The sequence below is a fragment of the Talaromyces stipitatus genome, genomic scaffold (assembly GCF_000003125.1).
Source record: "Talaromyces stipitatus ATCC 10500 scf_1105507295527 genomic scaffold, whole genome shotgun sequence".
NCBI lineage: Eukaryota > Fungi > Ascomycota > Eurotiomycetes > Eurotiales > Trichocomaceae > Talaromyces > Talaromyces stipitatus.
In genome coordinates, this window is record NW_002990114.1 from 1,468,877 (window position 1) to 1,489,246 (window position 20,370).

Consider the following 20,370-nt stretch of genomic DNA (forward strand, 5'->3'; position numbering starts at 1 on the left):
CATCCTACATAAACAATTCGATTCTGGAGATAATATCCCTGGGCACGCCCAACCACATTGCAGCTTCAAGGCATGAGCCTTATAGCTTATATAGAAGATATTTTGCCTTTTGGCCAAATGGTATAATTCTCTGCTCTTTCTCATACTCATCGTTACTCGAGAGTGACAATTGGAGAGCTCGGAAAGGTATCTTACACGACTACTGTTACAACATATGGCCATTCATACGGTATCGGCACGGTAATAATACCCATTGTCCCTTCTTTCGCCCGCCAAAAACCCTCGTCATCCACAAAACGGCCACCCCGGTTACGTTTGATACGGTATCGACTATCTTTTTCCCACATCGAACGAACATCGAACCTCCCCCCTCCCTTCCCTTCCCATCAATAAATAACAACCAAACAACCTCATTTGAGAGACCCAATACATCCACAAGAAATAACAGCAATCAAGAGAAAAAGTATTCATTCTTTCCCTTCTTTTCGGCTTTCTCTCAACACCCCTTCTTCTCAAGGTCGACCGTTTTTATCGACGTCGGAGGGAAGAGAAGAACAACAAATTTCGAGTCTCGATCCCTTTACCTGCCTTTCCTCGACTTGCGCATCGCATCCCTTCTACCCAAGGATCTGATCTGAGCGGATTGTGAAAATCTGTCTTTGACATAGGCAAATATGGATGTCACTCAGGTGTTGAATAATACCCTATCGGCTGGTATGTTTTTGTTGTTGTTTATATGATATCAGACGCCGTTCATACAGGGCTGTCTTGGGATAAGGCTGATCATGGCTAACACTCTTCAGATGCGAATACGCGTCAGGCCGCCGAGCAGCAGTTGATTCACGCTGCCGAAGTTGACTTTGTATGTTACTTCACCTTTTTTTTCTCGATCAATTTGAATTTATGTGCTAATCTCCTTTTTGCCCAATCTAGCCTGCCTATCTCGTCACACTTTCAGAGGCTCTCGCAAGCGAAGAATCCCCCGGCCATATCCGTTCCGCCGCTGGTATCGCTCTTAAAAACTCTCTCACATTTAGGGATGTCGTTAGGCTGCGCGAAGTCCAAGCCCGATGGGCTCAGCAGGTCCCCCCTCCCACAAAGGCGCAAGTGAAAGCGTTTACACTGCAGACATTAAACACCAAAGATGGTCGTGCCGGTCACTCTGCCGCCCAAGTAGTTACAGCCATCGCTACTATCGAACTACCCCGAAACGAATGGCCAGAGTTGATGCCCACCTTGGTGCAGAATGTGGGCAGTGGATCAGATGCGCTCAAACAAAATTCTTTAGCTACCCTGGGTTTCATCTGTGAGGAGCGGGATCCGGATATGCGTACTGCCTTGGCTGGAAGCTCAAATGCTATCTTAACCGCTGTTGTCCAGGGTGCTCGTCGCGATGAGCCAAAAGCCGAAGTTCGAATTGCTGCTTTGCAGGCTCTTGCGGATGCAACAGATTTTATTGGTAGCAACATGGGCAATGAAGGAGAGCGGAATTATATTATGCAGGTGGTCTGTGAGGCTACTCAGGCTGAAGATACGCGAATCCAGGCAGGTGCTTTTGGCTGTCTTAACCGTATCATGGCTAGCTACTACGATAAGATGCGTTTCTATATGGAAAAGGCTCTCTTCGGGCTAACAATCATGGGTATGCGCAATGAGGAGGAGGATGTTGCCAAGCTTGCTATTGAGTTTTGGTGCACCGTTTGCGAGGAGGAAATTACCATTGAAGACGATAATGCTGCGGCTCCAGACCCTTCGATGTACCGACATTTCTTCAACTTTGCTAGAATCGCCTGCCGTGAGGTCGTTCCTGTTCTTCTTTCTCTTATGACGAAGCAAGATGAGGATGCCACTGATGATGAATACAATGTCTCCCGCGCTGCCTACCAAGCCCTTCAACTTTATGCTCAGTGCGTGCAAGGTGATATCATCCAGCCTGTGCTTACCTTTGTCGAAGAGAATATCAAGAGCGAGGACTGGCACAATCGTGATGCCGCTGTCGCCGCTTTCGGTGCTATCATGGATGGTCCTGAAATCGAGGTTCTGGAACCTCTTGTCAAGCAAGCACTTCCAGTTCTCTTGGGTATGATGGAGGACCAGTCCGTCATTGTCCGTGACTCTACAGCTTTTGCCCTAGGTAAGATCTGTGAGGCTTGTCCTACTGGTGTCGACGTCGATGTCCACCTCCAGCCACTTATTGCCGCTTTATTTGGTGGTTTGGCTAGCACCCCTAAGATTGCTGGCTCTTGCTGCTGGGCTCTTATTAGCATTGCCGAGAACTTTTCACTACAAGGTGACGGCCAGACCAATCCTTTGTCGAAACATTTTGAAGAGAGCATCAAGTCTTTGCTTGCTCTCACTGAGCGGTACGTATCCTTCTTTGATAATGAAAAGTACCTTGCTAATAATCCCAGACATGACACCGAGAACCAGCTCCGAACTGCTGCGTATGAAGTTATCAACGCATGGGTTACTAATTCCGCCAACGATAGTCTTGCGATGGTTGCTAGTCTCTCCGATGTCATTCTGCAGCGCCTTGAGCAGACTGTGACTCTCCAACAACAGGTCGTTAGTGTCGAAGATCGCATTGCTTTGGAGGAGATGCAATCCAGCTTGACTGTCGTTTTGCTGGTAGGTTCCTACTGGTTCGTTCATTTTAGGCAATTTTTCTAACTTGTATAGGCCATCATTCAACGCCTAGAAGGCGAGATTAAACCCCAAGCGGACCGCATTATGCACATCTTGCTTCAGGTTCTCTCAACCTTGCCTCCCAAGTCCAGCGTTCCCGATATTGTTTTCGCAGCTGTTGGTGCAGTTGCCAGCGCTTTGGAAGAGGATTTCCTCAAGTATATGGAGTCATTCTCGCCATTCCTCTACAAGGCTCTTCAGAACCACGAAGAACCTGGTCTGTGCGCCATTGGTGTGGGCTTGGTTGGCGATATTACCCGCGCTTTGAATGAGAAGGTTCAGCCTTTCTGCGATACCTTTATGAATCAGATGTTGAGCATTTTGGTAAGTTATAGCCGCGGTCATAATTGCAAATCTGTTAGCTAACTGTTGGTATAGACAAACAGCGGTCTTCGCGATACACTCAAACCCGCCGTGCTCGTCACCTTCGGAGATATTGCCCAAGCTATTGGCACACACTTCCAGACTTATTTGTCTGTTGTCGCCCAAGTCCTTCAGCAGGCTTCTAGTGTCACACTCGCCAACGATGTTGATGCCGACACCGTGCAATACGTCATCTCTCTCCGTGAAGGTATCATGGATGCTTGGGGTGGTATTCTCTTGGCCTACAAGGGTACTCCTCAGATCGGTGCCCTTCAACCGTATATCGATGCTATTTTCCAGCTTCTTCATCTTATCTCCATTGATACCCAGCGCAGTGAAGGCTTGATGCGTTCTACTATGGGTGTTCTTGGGTAAGTTGTATATCTCCTTATGTATGAAATCATGCTAACCATTATTCAGTGATATCGCGGACGCATTCCCCAATGGCGAGTTTGCCTCCTTCTTCCGCAACGAATGGGTCACTTCATTTGTTCGTGAAGTCCGCACAAACCCTCATTATAGCCAGCGCACTCTCGATACTGCTCGCTGGGCACGTGAGCAAGTCAAGCGCCAGATTAATCTCGCTACTGCCGCTGCTATGTCTTGAAGAGCTTTGTCCTGAATAATATCCTAGGTTTTGCTCAGGTACCAGCTCACACAGGCATTCAGTGTCTGCACGGTATTCTTGGTCAAGTCGATCGAGCTCAAAGCTATCAGCCAGTTGACTCCGAGTGTGCCAGCCCGACTCTATAACTCATATCGAATGGAGACTTGGCGATCAGTCCATGGACCATGTGATCACGTTGCTATCCTTTTGATCTCTTTATTGTTTCGGAATCTACAATCCTATCACACTGTCCCCATTTCCCTATACATCGCATAGTTCCCCTTTCCGCAATCATTGTTCACCTCTCTGTCGCCCACATCCCCCTGCATCCATGATTCCCATGCCCATAATGCCCTTTGAATGCACACGGAATATCCGAACTTCGCCCTATCACCTTAGAAGGCATTCAGTCACTGAGCCATGAAGGCTTCTGAAGAAACAACACACCCACGCTACCCCCTCTCAGCATTATATTCACATACTCCATTGTTTTAATTAGACACCTTAAGACTTTTCTCTATTATCTTATATCCCAAAATCATGTATGCCCAAGAAGTCATGTATTACTTTTTATGATACACAAGAGATCATGAAAATCTCTGTTACTGTTATTTTCTTTTTCTGCATTGCAACTTATCTCGTCTTTTTTGTTTGCTTTATTCCGGGGAAGATAGCAAAATGTATGAAAAGGAAAACCGGAAAATGGTGTAACGTTGAGCAGCTTAGGTAGTCTGGAGATTAGATCGACTTTGCCTATGATTAAGTAGGTGTTGGTTGTCAATGCTATCTTGTTCTGTCTTGTTGAGTATGTTGTAAGATGGATGACTGGTAGGCAAGTATGTGCTCTTTTGTTACCCAGCTGAGATATCAATCGTAATATACCATACTAAGTCAGTTTCGATCTGTAGACGACGAAATTCCTCAAAATGCTGATTACTGACACCTGATTGGTCAATCGCTCATCGTATTCGATAAGCAAATCACGTGGTTTATAGGGCATAGCCAGCAACAACCCTAAAACCCACACCGCGAAAACCAACGCTAAGGCGGGAAGAGACCCATCACGAAGATTTCTTTTCCTGTTCGACAGCATCGACAACCTCCAACGTCTCCTCGCCCATCAACTCGCCGTGCCGTCAAATAATCGAGGTATGTAATTATCACCGCAGTCCTTGTTTTTTTTTTTTTTTTTTGAAATCTTCAGATCCCCTCTACCTGGCTAGCCCGAGAGAGAGAGACAATCATCATTGTGTCTTTTGCAATGATGATACGTTTTCTCTCTCAGCAAAATCGGCACGGGCTGAAGAACCCATTTGCCTTTTCTTCTCGAGGAAATAGATTCTACGAGACAAATGGTTAAAAGGGGCACTCTTTGCGCTCGATGGGCTTTTCGATGGGAGGCTAACGATGTGGGATGTGAATGAGAAACTGGAAATCATCTTTCTCCTCTCTTTATAAGGAGGGGGAATAGATAATTTCTCAGTTTCTATTCATTTTGCATCTTTTTTAACTAATAGATACCTCATTTCCACGCTTTCCGCTCGATTTGAGAATCTCTGCCACAAAATAAATAAAATACCGTCAAGATGGTTCGCACTTCAGTTCTCAACGACGCGCTTAATGCCATGAACAATGCCGAGAAGGCTGGCAAGCGTCAGGTCTTGATCCGACCTTCCTCCAAGGTTATTGTCAAGTTCTTGACTGTCATGCAGAAGCACGGTACGTCTCTTTCTACCCGTTCGAGCATTCCAGCACATGGTTCGGAAAACGTGTTATCAAAGTCGGAATACAAGATCAAAAGCGAGGGAAATGGAAAAGGAAACATTCGGGTTGATAACTAGGCAGCGATCTCGATCTTAAACCCACTCTACGACGTCTGCCCTTTAAGTACCCGAGATATCAAACCAAGGAGAATTATTCAAATTCTTTGATGGAGATCTTACACGTTTTCCGGACCTTTCATTTTCGCTGTGCTTGTTAACGTTTAAATTTCCGTTACATTTCTAACTTGAAGTTACAGGCTACATTGGCGAGTTCGAGGAGATTGATGACCACCGTTCTGGCAAGATTGTTGTCCAGCTCAATGGACGGTTCGTTCCCGTCTCTCTTGAAGACTTGTTGGAAGGTGCTTATATACTAATGAACGAAACAGCCTCAACAAGACCGGTGTCATCTCCCCCCGCTACAACGTCCAGCTCCGTGACCTCGAGAAGTGGGTTGTCAAGCTCCTCCCCTCTCGTCAGTTCGGATACGTCGTCCTCACCACCTCTGCTGGTATCATGGACCACGAGGAGGCTCGTCGCAAGCACGTTGCTGGAAAGATCATTGGTTTCTTCTACTAGATTCGCACCAACTATCTAGTATGGAATAGATCACAATAAAAAAAGTCTTCTCTTGCGAATCTTTCCAGCGGGCTCTGCTAAATTCTTGTATGACGGCGTCGACAGTCTTTGGGCGGTGTTAATATGATACCTTGCATATGTTATGATGTCTTCTTGTTTATTGATGATGCCTAGATAGCCTGAAAGAAAGACAGATGCCACTTAATTCATTCTACAATTATACCCGTAAGTAGAGATTGAGAGCCGAGGTTTGGCTGTATTTATCGCCCCACAGGTTTCCGCGACGGATAAGCTTGAAGATGGAGACAATTCTTCCAATCTCCCCTGCGCAGTACTCATTGTACAAAGTAACAAAGAATTGACTTGACTGTGGATTATATTTGCTGCTTGGGTTCATACCGCGTCATTGTATATTTCATCAATTCGTCTATAGACGTTACAACTACGATCGTTACATTGGCAGGCGAATATGCCTCTTGACACAATCTACCTTGTCCGTCACGGAGTAAGTCCAGCTTTATGAATATTGTCTTAGTATTTCTTGAATCTGACCTGGTATATAGCATCGCATGAACTGGACAATAGACTACGCAACAGGCATATATCACAGTACCTTCCTAACACCAACCGGCAATCCAGCAGACCCAACACTAACAGCGCACGGAGTCCGACAATCGCAGGAATTAGCGGCATATCTTCTATCGGGGGAGTATCCTGGACCGAAACCATGGAGGATTTACTCTAGCCCTTTTTATCGGTGTTTGCAGACTATTAAGCCTAGTGTTGAGGCGCTTGATGTAGAAGATTCTGGTACGGGGAAGACGAAGAGGGGCGTCAGGATTGAGAATGGGCTTGGGTACAAACACTCTCACTGTGACGAAAGTCAGCACTAGGGATATGGATGAGAACTAATTGATATTAGAGAATGGTTTGGTGCATCAACATACTTTGATCATCCCTCACCCGCCTCCATATCCGAGCTACATCAGCATTTTCCCACAATTATACCTGACCCCGCGTCTGGTTACAATGACATCGTCCACGTCATCCCCTCAACACGCGGAGAAACGATACCACAGTTACACAACCGTGTAGCTACAACTCTAGCAGCTATCATTGCCGATGCAGATGCAGATATACGCGCCGAAGAAGAACAAGAAGCTCGTAACGGCAATGACAAGGAGGCATTAAGTAGCAAATCAATTCTTATATGCTCGCATGCCGCTACACTGATTGCTATGGGTAGGGCCTTGACAGGGAATATGCCGGATGATCCTAATATAGAAGATTTTAAAGTGTATACGGCTGGATTGAGTACTTATGTCCGACGACATACTCCTCCACCAAATGCTGAGTATTACACGCAAGAAGAAGGATTATCCTTACTCGCAGAGGGAACCAAACTCCTCCCCGAGTCTGAAGTGCGAGTCCCTGCTTGGCAATGTGGTAGAGGGGTTAGCGGAGGGTGGGATTGTGTTAGGAATTGCGATTGTAGTTTTTTGAGTGGAGGGGAGGAGAGGGGTTGGTAAGTTTCTGTTCTCTAAATCCTGATTTTTATTTATAAGTATGGCTAATATGATTTTGAAGGCACTTTAATGGCGAAGAATCCTTCGATACGGGTCCAATGAACACTAATGAAAATGCGGACGAGGCAGCCAAGTTATAAAAGTGTGCATCCAGAATAGAAAGAGTTCAATATACACTATTCTAATACGATGGATGATATTTGATAGTCCTAGGCACAGATGAGCTAAGTAGGAACATGAATGTACTGACCAACTTACAGCCAAGATCAGAAAATCTTCTTCGGCTCACCAGGCGTCAACCAGCACACTTTATCATTAACGCCGTCATCCTGAAAATCTCGTCTAAGTTCATTCCCAAACTGCGTGAAATGGCCCCAAGATTCAAAATGCATTGGCACAAGGACATCAGCCTTCAAATCCCGAAACAATCGAGCACCTTGCTTTCCGTCCATTGTAACTTGGAGTGATCCTCCTCCCGGCATTGGAACTTGTGCATTTCCAAAGTTCATGATAGCTACCGTGATGTTCCATTTCTTAGGAATGGTCTCCGCGAGCTCCTCGACATAGACGGTATCGCCAGAGATATAGAGTGCATTCGGCCGTCCGTCTGAAGAAGTGCCAAATCCATCATACTCGAGAATGAAACCCGTGCATTCACCCCCCGGGAGATGTTGGCATGGTGTAGCTGTTACTCGAAACGTTCTTCCACCAGCGACCAATGTCACTGTCTCCCAGGGCTGGAGGCCTCTAACACCAGGTCTCGGAGCAAGCTTTTTGGCACCGTCGATAGTAGTCAAAACTTTCCGGCCATCGAGGAGACGACGCCCGAGTTCGTCGAGGTTGTCAGGGTGATCCTCGTGACTGAGTAGGATTGCATCGATGGGTGGGAGCGTCTCCAAGCTCATGGCGGGAGTATCTGTGTTTTTGAGGACGGTGACACCGATATCCCATTCGGTATTGGCAGGTGAGAAGAATGGATCGGTAAGCAGGTTTACGCCGTCGACGTCGATGATGGCTGTTGCTGTGCCGATGTGGGTGATTGTGAGGGAGGATTTGTTTGAAAAAGCCATGATAGTATTGTATAGGAGAATAATAGTGCTGTTATGTAGCTGCCAGACGTTATCCGGTAAGATGAACAAAGTTAGACTGTTCGTAATGTTGATTCTTGGATCCCCTCCAGCGTATATATCGGGGCTTATATATTCCACTTCGAGTCAAGCAAACTGGGTGATGCACTCTTGTGAATACGATTCGAGATGTCCGAGCATGGTTGGCTGGTTAGGGTTAAGGGCTTCCGTTTTGGGAAACACATTCCGCCAAGACCGATTGGCCCCACATGATTGGTCAGCGAAGTTGTCAACATCGGCATCTTTCTTCTTTCTTTCTTGTTCGTTCTGTATATGCCTCAAGATGGCTGATAGTGGGCATTAGATCCTACTCTCAGTACATAGTGGAGCTTTGATTGCGAAATGAAGGTCAAAAATAGGTCCGTCTGTCAGACATGTAGGACTAGAAAGCTAGGGGTACGTCCGCATGTTCCCGTTTATATATCATCTAGTTAACAAAGATTCTGGCCTAGTGCGATGGTAAGCGTCCAGAATGTAGCCAGTGCGTTTATTCGGGCCGAGTGTGTGAGGGGTATCAAACCCCTTGGACGTTTGTGGATTCGTCGACGTTCGTATCCGCTTCTAAGCAGAGAAATACTCGAGAGACGAGTCAAACTCGGCGACATCGAAAAACACTAAAAGTCCAGGAAAATGCTCATGCAAGCGTCCAACAAGGCTTGCAGCCATCACTGAATCCCTCTCGGGAGTCATTGCTTGCTCGACCTAGCCACGACGATTTCATTGCCCTAGTCGTACGAAACTACGTGCCCAAGGATTCAGTGACATCCATAGACAATGACCTGCACTTCACAAAAGAGCCCCGAATATGTGGCGCATGGGTTGAAGTCCTACCTAGTCTTCGAAGCGGGAGAGGAGGTACTCGCAACCTAGTTCTTACTGCAGCTGTCGAAGCATTAGCAACTTCTATCTTGACTCAGAAACTATACCCAAACAGGGACAATATCGAAAGCTTCCAGAGCTATGAATTGGCTCTTCGATCTTTGCGGAAAAGTGTTACTGTGGATCAGCGGTCTGATGTGGAGCTATTGGCGTCTATTATGTGCCTGAGTTTGGTGGAGGTATGCTATATCATTCTCAAGCTCATCCGCACTGTCTCGCATATTGATATCATATAGCTCATGATGCCAAGTACTTCTGTCGCATTGGAAGCACACTTGAAAGGCGCCGGGCAGTTATTTCGGGCATACGGCGCGGATGCATGCAAAGCCGGAGTACTCCATACTCTTTTCGCTGGTTTCAGGCCGCTTCTAGTTCGTGTCCCTCAAACATACCTACCTGAGTAGGGTACTGAAGCATTGGCTAATGATAGTCAGTTAATTGATGCTTTTCAACTCCGGCAAACAACGTTTCTTGCCTCCCCAAAATGGATTGATGTTCCCTTCTCCATCTGTAGAGCATCGTCAATGCAGAGCCTTCTCGATAAGGGTGCGATTATTCCCTCGCTTCTGAATCAAAGCGACAATCTCTTAGATAAAGCACACGAAGAAGGAAACTTCGATGTTGAAGCCAGAGACCTTATCAATCATTTAGTCACTACATTGATTGACCTCGAGAATTGGGAAATGGAATACTGTCAAGGCATCGACAGGCAGTGCTACTGGCCTTCCGATAGATCCGAACTCCCACTATCCAAAACCTCTATATCCCAGGATAAACCGCTGATTTACACCAGCGTAACCATGGCAAACGTATACACTAACCTCTGGGCATTCCGCATCATCTGCCTTTCCGAACTCGAACGTTTCATCTGCTATTTCCCCTACTACGATATAACTCACGACATCCCTTCACACCCTCTCAACCTCAAACACGCCAAAGAACACAAGATAGCACTCGCAAAACAGATTTGTCTCAGTATGGAATACCTCTTACAAGATGAAATGGAACTCTTTGGGCCTGCGTCGACTTGCTTCCCTCTTCAGATAGCATATGAAACGTTCTTGGAGAATGAGGTTGGGCGAGAGGAAGAGATTTCATTTGTTGAAGGTGTTGTGTCACGACTGGTTCGGAAGGGGTTACGGTCTGCTCCTGTGCTGGTTTTTGCGAGGAGGACTATGAGGACGGTGTAGTTGTGGTTTTGGTGAAACGTACATATAAACTACCTTGATTAATGACTTACGATCAAAGAAGCATTTTAGAAAAAGTTGATATTTCAGATATACCGCTAATGCAAAGTTACTCCTGATACGGCCCAGATGAAGAAATGTACATGTATTACCAGTGAAAGCTTCAAACAATCATATAGGAAACAAGAAAGAAGGCTACTCTTGCTGAATTTGTTGTTGCTGCTGCTGTGGCACCTCAGCATTACCAGTAGCCTCCGCAACTGCAGGAGGTACTTCACCTTGGTCGACTGCGGGATCGCCCTCAGCTTGTCCCTCATTCTGCGCATTTTCTTCATCTATACGAGCTTGTTCCTGTTCTCGGGCATTACGTGCTGCTTCTTCAGCTGCAACTTCTACTTGTCGCTCACCCAGACCCGGAATCAAACTCGCAATGAACAAAGCAAAGGCACGCTCAATGCGTCGAAAGCCTTGTTGACCGGCTGCTGCTGCTCGATTCTGTCCTGGTTGATTATTATCAACGTTGTCGTTATTGGTGTCGTTACTTTGCTCCGTTCGAGCAGGAGGCTCGCCATGGATAAGACCCTCCAGGTGGCGTTGGATTGGGTGTACTATAATACTGAATAGCCGACTTGTGATATTGGACTCAGAAAATAGCGCAATGAGTGCGGCCAGCCCCACGAAGAGATATCTTTCCCAAGTATTCGAGTCGGTGAATAGATAGCAGAAAAAGTATAGACGTAAAAAGAGCCAAAAGCGTCGGACATTCTGTGCAAATTGGTCGTTGTTATTGTTTCGTACTGGTTGTTGGTTCAAGACCGCCTGCCGGACGACGTTATGTAAGACATCGTTGTTCATAACGCCTAATGGATCGACATCGTTCCTAACTGGCTGTCGATCCGGGAACACAAGAACGGTCTCTGGACTAGTCTGGACTGTCGAAGGCGGAGGTGTCAACATCATCTGTTCCCCTGATGGAGTCGTGATAAGGTAGTATTCAGAGGATTGGGTAGTTTGAGGGTTACTTTCGATACGGCTGGTATTCGCTGCAGACAAAGTGCGGATATGCTCAAGTTGGCGAAGCTGATAGGCACGAGCGGTGACATTTTGCAGACGCGACAGTAGTCCTTCAACCTCGATGCCCGATGGACTTGATGGGGGTTGACGGTAGCGAGCGTCAAGAATAGCGTACAGCTGATTGCGAACTGCCGCGATAGAGTCTATCGAGGGGGTTATACCTCGCTCGATTTCCAGCTCGAATAGCATAATTTGAGATGTAATGCGGGCTAACACCAGACTTTGGGAGACTGCATTATTTATAAAGTTATCCGTACCGATTGCGTGTGAATTAGGTGCTTGTATACTCGTCCCTGGTGGCGGCGCCGCAGAACTGTCCAAAGATGGACGGTGCGCTTGACCAAGATTGTCACCGAGTGGTATATTTATACCCTGAATCCGCAGACGAGTCGTGTGAGTGTTTATCAAAGCCCTGGCTCTATCAACAACCAGGTTGAGCTCCTCTGCCCTTCGCCTATGTTGCTCAAGAACTTGTCGCATTGCTTCTCCATTTGGCTGCTGGCCCGCTGTAATCGGGGTTGCAGTCTGCGTCGCTGGATTATTCAGCGCTGGAAGAGGTGGTAGAGTTGACGTTTGTCCCGGCGCTTGTAGACCGGTAGCTGTAGCAACGGGATCTGTGTAATGATGGGCATTGAGATTGGGACTTCGACCTGGAGGGTGTCTATAGCGCAAGCCGCTGTCAGACGATACGTAGATGTTGTTCGAAATTTCGGGTCCGGGAGGTAGAACAAGATGCAATGTATGTACCGCATCCTAGCCTTAAGTTAGCTGCCATTCCTGTCGCAAGAAGTTTGCAGTCACTCACCAATGGAGGCTCCAAGACCGTCTGAAGGGTAGCGCTGTCGTTCAGGAGAGGCCGCCCACGGTAAATGAGCCTCTGTTGGTCTGGGGTGGGGTGATTCGGAGCGAGAGGCACGATAAGGTTCTTGACTTCTCCAACGGTTGTGGATGGTGATAGCTTGTCGAATGACAAGCGCTGGTTTGGTTCGAACGATGGCGACAATATCCTCAAAGAGATAGTTGAAGCTTCCTCCTTTGGCGAGGAAACCGAAGCGTCTTCTGATTGAGCACCGTCCATTCTGTCACCAGGATACGTTTTGGCTAGCAGCAATGGTCTAACTCTGCATTCTTATCACGGTATGCGAGGATCTGGTTCAGTAAATAGTGAGTACCCGGTCTAAAACTAAGAGAAAGAAGTGCAAGATTTACTAATTGCCAACAGCTTCGGGAGCTCGGCTTATTCCGCAGTGAGCAAGTGACATAACAATCTGTCCTCTTCGGCGAGATACCAGGATAAGCAGCGAAACGGTACAGTCCGACTTCCCATGCAAGGGATAACCTCAACACACCTTCCACGCAAGATTGGAGGAATTCACGAAGACCATATGGGAACCAGATCGAGGATGGCCCGGAGAACCATTCGTGTTGTTGACAGTCCAAGAGTTGATGATGGAGGATCACCCGATTCTGCCGGGCGGTGAGGTGCTAGAAGTGCCTATCCAATGACCTCATTTCTAGACAAATATTCTAAATCTTTCTCTGTCTGCTTTTACACCATATTTTATTGCGCCCTTATGACCGGTATCCGCTCGGTTGGGAACCGGTCGTGTACGCCATGGTGACATGTATGGGAGGTCAATCAATTGCGGTCTGTCGAGGTTTGCGGGCGGCTCGATTTCAACAGTCATTGATATACAAAACGAAGCCGGCATTCAGGTCCCGAGAATTCCATTCATCGGGAATTCGTCGCGAAGGACATGAGAACCACCCAAAGAATGATCGGAACGGATCCTTTACATCTCGCCTAGGACGCGCATGGAGAGACACAAAAATCGAATGGCGTCCGATTCCTATTGGCCTTGGTATTGCGTTTCTCGGACTATGGCAGTTTTATCGAGCAAGGAGGGATACAGAGCGACTAAGGGATAAAGAGATTGAAGAAGATGGGAAACCACCGCGGCGGAAGAGAATACGGCCATCAGGACCTTGGCAGGTGCAAGTGATGTCAACGCTGCCTTTGAAAGCCTTGTCACGGTTATGGGGACGTTTTAACGAGCTCGACTTGCCAATGCCTTTACGTATTCCGGGGTTTAAGTTATATTCTTGGATATTTGGTGTCGACTTGGACGAAGTCAAAGAACCAGATCTTCGGAGCTATCCAAACTTAGCGTCATTTTTCTATCGCGAATTGAAACCTGGGGCGCGCCGGATAGATCAAGACCCAAATGGCATTGTATCTCCATCTGACGGGAAAGTCTTATCCTTTGGCATGATTGAACGTGGTGAGGTGGAGCAAGTCAAGGGTATGACATATAGCTTAGAAGCGCTGCTTGGAGAGGCCAGTCCTTCGAGGGAAGCAATTGAAAGTCATGGGGTGAAGCCTGCAGACATGGAGCACGAATCCGGGAACATGGCCATGGATGAAGAATTTGCCACGGTCAATGGCATTTCATATACTCTACCTCATCTACTGTCTGGTTCAAAGAAGAAACCAAAGAAAGAAACAGCCATGGATGCATCGACTGCATCTGGGCCATCGTCCGAAGCAAAAGTCGAGGCAGACCTAGCATTGGGTGACGGTCGTCCTTGGTATGCTCCTAGTGCCTCAAACAATGCTCTATATTATTGTGTGATTTACTTAGCACCTGGTGATTACCACCGTTTCCACTCTCCAGTCTCTTGGGTCGTTGAAAGCCGTCGGCATTTCGCTGGTGAACTCTACTCCGTGTCGCCGTACCTTCAGCGTACGCTCCCGGGACTATTCGTGCTGAACGAACGAGTTGTCCTGTTGGGTCGTTGGCGCTGGGGATTCTTCAGTTATATACCCGTTGGTGCAACCAACGTGGGCTCTATAAAATTGAACTTTGACGCCGAATTGCGGACGAACAGTCTGACAACAGATACTGCAGCTGACAGGGCTGCGGTTGAGGCAGCAAAACGTGGTGAGGCTTACACTGGATTTGCAGAAGCAACTTATTATAATGCTAGCCGGGCCCTACATGGTCATCCATTGCAGCGCGGTGAAGAGATGGGAGGGTTCCAGCTGGGTAGTACGATTGTACTCGTCTTTGAAGCTCCTATGGGAGTTCGTAAGAGCTTCGATGAAGGTTGGGATGGCGGCAGAGAAGGTGGTTGGACTTGGGACATTAAACAAGGTCAGAAGATCAAGGTTGGAGAAAAGCTTGGTCATATAAAATTATAGAATGGTGGACGGTTGGTGGTTTGATTCTTGCATGTGGTGACAATGTGTTTTGTTTCAGCTCAAATACCATTTGTCTTGTACATTATATACAATTGGCCGATTTATAGCAATAATAGAACTTCATTACTCGTTCGTTCAGATCAAATTACATACGTATCTATCCAGAGGATATAAGCAGAAATGTGGGGAAGCTGATTCGGAGGTAAACAACAACTCCGCAAAAATTCCTAGCACCTGCCTTCTTACTCCTCACCTCATCTTGCACCTTGATTCATCTGATATTTCCCGCCATTATGCTTCTACTGGACACATCCGCACCAATTCAGAATTAAAAATGCCTCGACAACCTCCTCGACGCGCCCCTCCAGCTCCTACAACACCTTCGTTGGCTCAACCCCCACCAGTAGTGGCTGCGGCCGTGGCGACAACAACGCCTAATTTCGCGACACCTCAAGCTTTCCAGCAAGAAGTTGAATTTATTCCCACTGGGAACCCTGCATGGCAACAACAGCAGCAACGGCGAGGATTCAATCAGCCCGCAGCTGCTATGCCGGAGCCACTTGAAGATAGTGATATTGAGAATGAGCCTGTCGACGACGACAGGGCCCGGGCGATTGATTTCGATGCATTGGATGATGGGGAGGATGATGATGAAGATATAGATGATGACGAGCTGGATGATGAGGATGTAGAAGGGGATGATGAAAATGAAGGGGCACGGCGTATGCACTCACCCCCTCCAAGAAGCATGGCTATTGATGCTGACTATCATATTTACAGGAAAATCGTTATCTCCATTACCACCAGACCTCCGCGAAATCTCCTCTCTAGCATCCTGGACAGTCTCGACACACAAGCCCGGCTGCGGAGTCGCAGCACTACGCAATCCCTCTCCGCAACAATTCTGGCAATCTGACGGCCCTCAACCGCACACACTCACATTACATTTCTTCAAAGTCGTTGCTATAGTCAAGATTCGCGTATATCTCGACTTTGAGCTTGATGAAAGTTATACACCTACCAAGATGTTGTTTTTTGCCGGAATGGGTGGGAATGATCTTGTTCAGTTTGCGACTTGGGAAGGTGAGACGCCTGCTGGGTGGGTTAATATATCTCTTCAGGGGGTTGGGGGCCATAATAGGAGCAGAAGGAGGAGTCATGTTGTGGGAAGTAATCGGCGGCGGACACGGAATGCGAGGACGTCGAAGGGTGTTTCGGGGACCATCGACATTGATGATTGGGATATGTACGACGATTCACAGGAGGATGACGACGATGACGATGACGCCGATGACCCTTATGCAGGTAACGTCCTCAGAGCCATGGTTGTCCAAGTACGTATCTGTGAAAACCATCAAAACGGCAAGGATACACATGTACGAGGCTTTCAAGTCTTTGCACACGACGATGATCGGCGCCGTATAGCTGCTGCAGCGGCGGCTGCGACTGTAGCCCAAGCAGAGCGACGCAAGTCCGTTCAGAATGATTCTGAAGATGTGCTTGATGCTGCAGATGGAGGGCCTGCAGATAAAATCCGGGGCCTTGATGAGCCGGATTGGATGGGTGAGCCTGTCATTCGATAAGTTCACTCTTGGGTTTCTCTATGTATTAATGGATGGGAAAGGCGTTATAATTCGGTTATGCTTTTTTTTATGTATACGTTGCTAGTATAGGTCAAGATACCCAGTCAATGGAGTTCCGTCACTCAGTGCTTTCAACCTTATATTACGTATATGTAACTTTTATAATCTCGTATAACTTTCGTAAAAAGGCGATAAAACCTGAACAAGTTTTGCATACAACTATTGAAGCAACTTCTCCAGTTCAGCAGCGACAGCATCACCAACCTCCACAGTAGTCGACTTTCCGCCAATATCGCCTGTGCGAATACCAGCTTCGGTGACGTTTCTGACTGCTTCCTCGATGAGGCGGGCTTCAGCGGGTCGTTGGAGAGAGTATTGAAGTAACATTGCCATTGACAAGATGGCGGCGACGGGGTTGACGATGCCTTTGCCGGCGATGTCGGGGGCGGAACCTTCGATTGCATCAGCGCGGATACTTGCATTTGTAGGGAACGAGACTTACCGTGAATAGGTTCATAGATACCATTGACCTTAGTCTTCCCATCAGGAACACCCGTCAAACTAGCACTGGGCAGCAAACCCAAAGAACCTGGAATAACACTGGCCTCATCGGAGATAATATCACCAAACAAATTACTCGTAACTACAATACCATTAAGTTTCCGAGGATCCTTAACCATCAACATAGCCGCAGAATCAATAAGATGATGACCCAACTTCAACTGCGGGAACTCGTTAGTGATCACCTCCGTGACCACTTTACGCCACAAGCGACTCGTAGCGAGGACGTTGGCTTTATCCAGACTCCAAATAGGGAGAGGAGGGTCATGTTGGAGCGCAAGATGGGCAGCGAGGCGGGTGATACGCTCAATCTCGGGTCGGGAGTATGGTTCTGTATCGAGAGCGTAGCCATCACCGGTATCTTCCTTGCGGTCACCAAAGTAGATTCCTCCGGTCAATTCGCGGATGATGTTGAAGTCGACGCCGCGGCAGACGTCGGCTTTTAAGGGGGAGATGTCGACGAGAGATGGGGCGGCGAAGCTGCAGGGTCGAAGGTTGCCGAATGTGCCCATTTCTTTGCGGAGTTTGAGAATACCTTGTTCTGGGCGGACGGTGCCGTGGCCCCATTTCTATGAAAACATATCAGATATTGCCCTTGTGTCATTCCTTGTGCCTCATGCGAAGATATTATATAACGTACAGGTCCTCCAATGGCTCCGAGGATAACCGCATCTGCGTTTTTGGCGGCTGTCAAGGCAGCGTCCGTCAATGGCTCACCGTGAGCATCTATCGAAGCCTATTCCATGAGATAATCAGCAATTGAACTCGAAGATCAGAAAGAAATGCCTACGCCACCGAGAGGATGTTCTTGGAAGTTGAACTCTATATCACTGCGATGTTTCTCAATGACTCGGAGGACCTGTCAAGCATTCTATCAGCCAATCCGTTTCACTCCTCAGATCAATTCAATTGGCTATTTACCTTTACTGCTTCAGCGGTCACCTATTCAGGCATCATTAGCTTCAGTAATTGCTAAGTCTCGGACTATCAAAGTAAGTAGCTCACCTCCGGACCGCAGTAGTCACCAGCGAAAACAACGATATTGTAAGGAGCCATGACAATTGTATAAGATAATCGTAGTACAATTCGTCCTTTCAATTATTTAGAATATTAAGAAAGACGAAGAAGTGAGAGCAATCGTAGGATCAGAAAATGATCAGAGTCGTAAGGGTAGTTGCGGGGCTAAATATTGGTCCCCGCGTGTTCCGATGCCGGAGCTGTCGATGATCTTTCTGACTGCGTACTACGCTAAGTACGATTCGGCGTAAGGAAGCATGTTGGCATCATCTAGTAAGTATATTTGAAGCGCTTGACGCATTTTTTATAGCTCATCATTATTCAGTTCGTTCTAAGCTAGTTGTCGGAGTCTAGTGCAGATGTCTCGAGGGTGCATAAGTCCAGATATACTTTTTGATCAACAACCTTGGAACGATCAGATGTTATAATTCTTCAATGTTGATATTGTATGACCCAAACCTATATAGCCACCCACCGTTCAGACAAAAGACGATACGTAGAAGAGAACTGACGAAATATTTTAAAAGACATAATGTTGGACATAACAATACCAATTCGAATGACGCCGGTTCCTCCATATGACGATCAATGTACACGATAATCAACCCACCCCTCTAGACCAGATGTTCAATCATTCCAGAAACGATTGAATTAATGAATTGTGTTATTAAAAAGTATAAGCTGAGTAGTCTTCGGCCCGAAGAAAACCCAAAAACCGAGCTCATTGCCATGAAGCCTGAAGAAAGGAGTTTCGCAGAAGGGTTGCATGAAAAAGAAATTCTTCAATGTAGGACACGCAACAGTTCCGTCGTGCCTACGCCAATTTTCCCGCGGCCCGGTCAGCTCGGCGTTTGGCGAGATCTCCCTCAGCAAGCCAGTTGCTAGCCTTGACCAGCTGTATGACATTGATGCCTTGCTTGATTGCCATGATCGGGCAAGAGACGATGGTGATGACCCACGGTAACATGCTGTCAATCTTGTTTGCACGAGCCAATTCAAGTGCACCGGCACTCCAAGGGCTGGCAAAAAGCGTGTCCGCTGGTGGATGGGCTGGATTCCCAGGCTGAGCGGTCATCGGCTCGGTGTGTGGAGGAGGCTGCAGGAGAGACGGGGAAAGACTCGGTGACGAGAAAGAAAGCAAGTACAAGCCAATGAAGAATAGCTCGTTGAAGAGGCAGAAGAGGAACAACACAGTCTGCAATTGTCAGATCACCGGTCATAAGCCAGACTCAATGGACAAGTGACGTACCCTGCTTGTGTAGTATTTGTGCAGAATCCAGCTTCGGCTAGAGTCGACAGCCTTGTGGCTTTGTCCGGCACCACCCATGCTCAAGGTAGCGTACATGTGCATATAGTGGCTGGCAAGATCCAAGCTGATTAGGCCTTGGAAGATGATCGAGTAGCGGGGCCATGCCGAGCTCAAGAACACCAAAAGACATGCAGTCGTGCAACGATCCGTGACCATGTCTAGGACGCTACCAAACGTTGTGGATTGGTGGAATAACCGCGCGAGGTATCCGTCCAGGGCATCCAGTAGACAGGAGATACTGTATAGGAATGAACACGTTCGTGGGTGGAGGGGCATGTAGTAGAGCGATGCTACAGCCAGAATGACTCGGGCATAACCTGAGAGCGAAACCATTAGCATTGAAAACTCATGTAGTAAAAAGGCCGGCAGATTGCCGCGACTCACCGACGAGGTTCGGCCAGAATAAGAAGATATTCTCCTGTGGTCCTTTCTCCACCTTCTTAGGCGTAGAACTAGCATGGGCGACGCCATTTTCTGTTGGTGCTGGTTGCTCGTCAACAGCGGCCGTGGCAGCAGCCTTTTGTCTTCGCGTTCGGACGCTCATTGTGCAATAGTACTTTTAACGATTATGCTGGTAGATTTATTCCGCGGCGATCGGTGTTGGATGTCCCACCCCCTTACAATTGATAGAGAGCGTATATACGAAAACGAGCGAACGAGTATCTGCGGCGTGTAGCTTGATTGTCATTAGTTCAATGTCCTTGATGAAAGGGGGGAGCAAAAATGCGGAGAAGGATTTGTCCGGGTATCCGTCCATGATTTTGTGTAGTGCTGCGACTTACAGGAACCACAAGGTGGGGTATGATTTTTCTCAATCTGTAGAGAATGATCCGATACTGAGCGGTGGGATGGAGTATAGATTAAGCTTGAAAGTCGAAAGTAAGTCGAGACGTGTAGATGCAAAGGAA

At 47.4% G+C, this 20,370-nt stretch overlaps 9 protein-coding genes across 9 annotated transcripts, besides 1 other annotated feature; 5 read left to right on the top strand and 4 right to left on the bottom strand.

Moving 5' to 3' along the window:
- Nucleotides 1-674: 674 nt before the first annotated feature.
- TSTA_085870 (importin beta-1 subunit) lies at nucleotides 675-3,655 on the top strand (the record flags this gene model as incomplete). Its single annotated transcript, XM_002478274.1, has 7 exons — nucleotides 675-714; nucleotides 804-862; nucleotides 934-2,363; nucleotides 2,412-2,628; nucleotides 2,680-3,009; nucleotides 3,064-3,419; nucleotides 3,469-3,655. 7 exons carry the CDS (start codon nucleotides 675-677, stop codon nucleotides 3,653-3,655), a joined length of 2,619 nt encoding a protein of 872 aa, XP_002478319.1.
- Nucleotides 3,656-5,241: 1,586 nt separating this feature from the next.
- On the top strand, nucleotides 5,242-5,997 carry TSTA_085880 (40S ribosomal protein S22; the record flags this gene model as incomplete). The annotated part of the gene is made up of 3 exons (XM_002478275.1): nucleotides 5,242-5,374; nucleotides 5,676-5,745; nucleotides 5,808-5,997. The coding sequence occupies 3 exons, from the start codon at nucleotides 5,242-5,244 to the stop codon at nucleotides 5,995-5,997; spliced, it is 393 nt and encodes a 130-aa protein (XP_002478320.1).
- A 469-nt stretch (nucleotides 5,998-6,466) lies between these two features.
- On the top strand, nucleotides 6,467-7,663 carry TSTA_085890 (phosphoglycerate mutase family protein; the record flags this gene model as incomplete). The annotated part of the gene is made up of 4 exons (XM_002478276.1): nucleotides 6,467-6,502; nucleotides 6,561-6,853; nucleotides 6,920-7,522; nucleotides 7,585-7,663. 4 exons carry the CDS (start codon nucleotides 6,467-6,469, stop codon nucleotides 7,661-7,663), a joined length of 1,011 nt encoding a protein of 336 aa, XP_002478321.1.
- A 126-nt stretch (nucleotides 7,664-7,789) lies between these two features.
- Nucleotides 7,790-8,791, bottom strand: TSTA_085900 (Zn-dependent hydrolases of the beta-lactamase fold, putative; the record flags this gene model as incomplete). Its single annotated transcript, XM_002478277.1, has 2 exons — nucleotides 7,790-8,669; nucleotides 8,760-8,791. 2 exons carry the CDS (start codon nucleotides 8,789-8,791, stop codon nucleotides 7,790-7,792), a joined length of 912 nt encoding a protein of 303 aa, XP_002478322.1.
- A 201-nt stretch (nucleotides 8,792-8,992) lies between these two features.
- On the top strand, nucleotides 8,993-10,719 carry TSTA_085910 (uncharacterized protein; the record flags this gene model as incomplete). The annotated part of the gene is made up of 5 exons (XM_002478278.1): nucleotides 8,993-9,009; nucleotides 9,091-9,109; nucleotides 9,133-9,708; nucleotides 9,766-9,900; nucleotides 9,964-10,719. 5 exons carry the CDS (start codon nucleotides 8,993-8,995, stop codon nucleotides 10,717-10,719), a joined length of 1,503 nt encoding a protein of 500 aa, XP_002478323.1.
- A 192-nt stretch (nucleotides 10,720-10,911) lies between these two features.
- Nucleotides 10,912-12,868, bottom strand: TSTA_085920 (uncharacterized protein; the record flags this gene model as incomplete). The annotated part of the gene is made up of 2 exons (XM_002478279.1): nucleotides 10,912-12,543; nucleotides 12,596-12,868. 2 exons carry the CDS (start codon nucleotides 12,866-12,868, stop codon nucleotides 10,912-10,914), a joined length of 1,905 nt encoding a protein of 634 aa, XP_002478324.1.
- A 537-nt stretch (nucleotides 12,869-13,405) lies between these two features.
- TSTA_085930 (phosphatidylserine decarboxylase, putative) lies at nucleotides 13,406-16,575 on the top strand (the record flags this gene model as incomplete). Its single annotated transcript, XM_002478280.1, has 3 exons — nucleotides 13,406-14,975; nucleotides 15,184-15,714; nucleotides 15,773-16,575. 3 exons carry the CDS (start codon nucleotides 13,406-13,408, stop codon nucleotides 16,573-16,575), a joined length of 2,904 nt encoding a protein of 967 aa, XP_002478325.1.
- Nucleotides 15,624-15,703: a microsatellite.
- Nucleotides 16,576-16,794: 219 nt separating the features above from the next.
- TSTA_085940 (3-isopropylmalate dehydrogenase Leu2A) lies at nucleotides 16,795-18,192 on the bottom strand (the record flags this gene model as incomplete). The annotated part of the gene is made up of 6 exons (XM_002478281.1): nucleotides 16,795-17,027; nucleotides 17,078-17,705; nucleotides 17,777-17,872; nucleotides 17,927-17,995; nucleotides 18,058-18,078; nucleotides 18,142-18,192. The coding sequence occupies 6 exons, from the start codon at nucleotides 18,190-18,192 to the stop codon at nucleotides 16,795-16,797; spliced, it is 1,098 nt and encodes a 365-aa protein (XP_002478326.1).
- Nucleotides 18,193-18,967: 775 nt separating this feature from the next.
- Nucleotides 18,968-20,006, bottom strand: TSTA_085950 (CDP-diacylglycerol-inositol 3-phosphatidyltransferase PIS; the record flags this gene model as incomplete). The annotated part of the gene is made up of 3 exons (XM_002478282.1): nucleotides 18,968-19,348; nucleotides 19,403-19,779; nucleotides 19,847-20,006. The coding sequence occupies 3 exons, from the start codon at nucleotides 20,004-20,006 to the stop codon at nucleotides 18,968-18,970; spliced, it is 918 nt and encodes a 305-aa protein (XP_002478327.1).
- Between the last annotated feature and the right edge of the window lie 364 nt (nucleotides 20,007-20,370).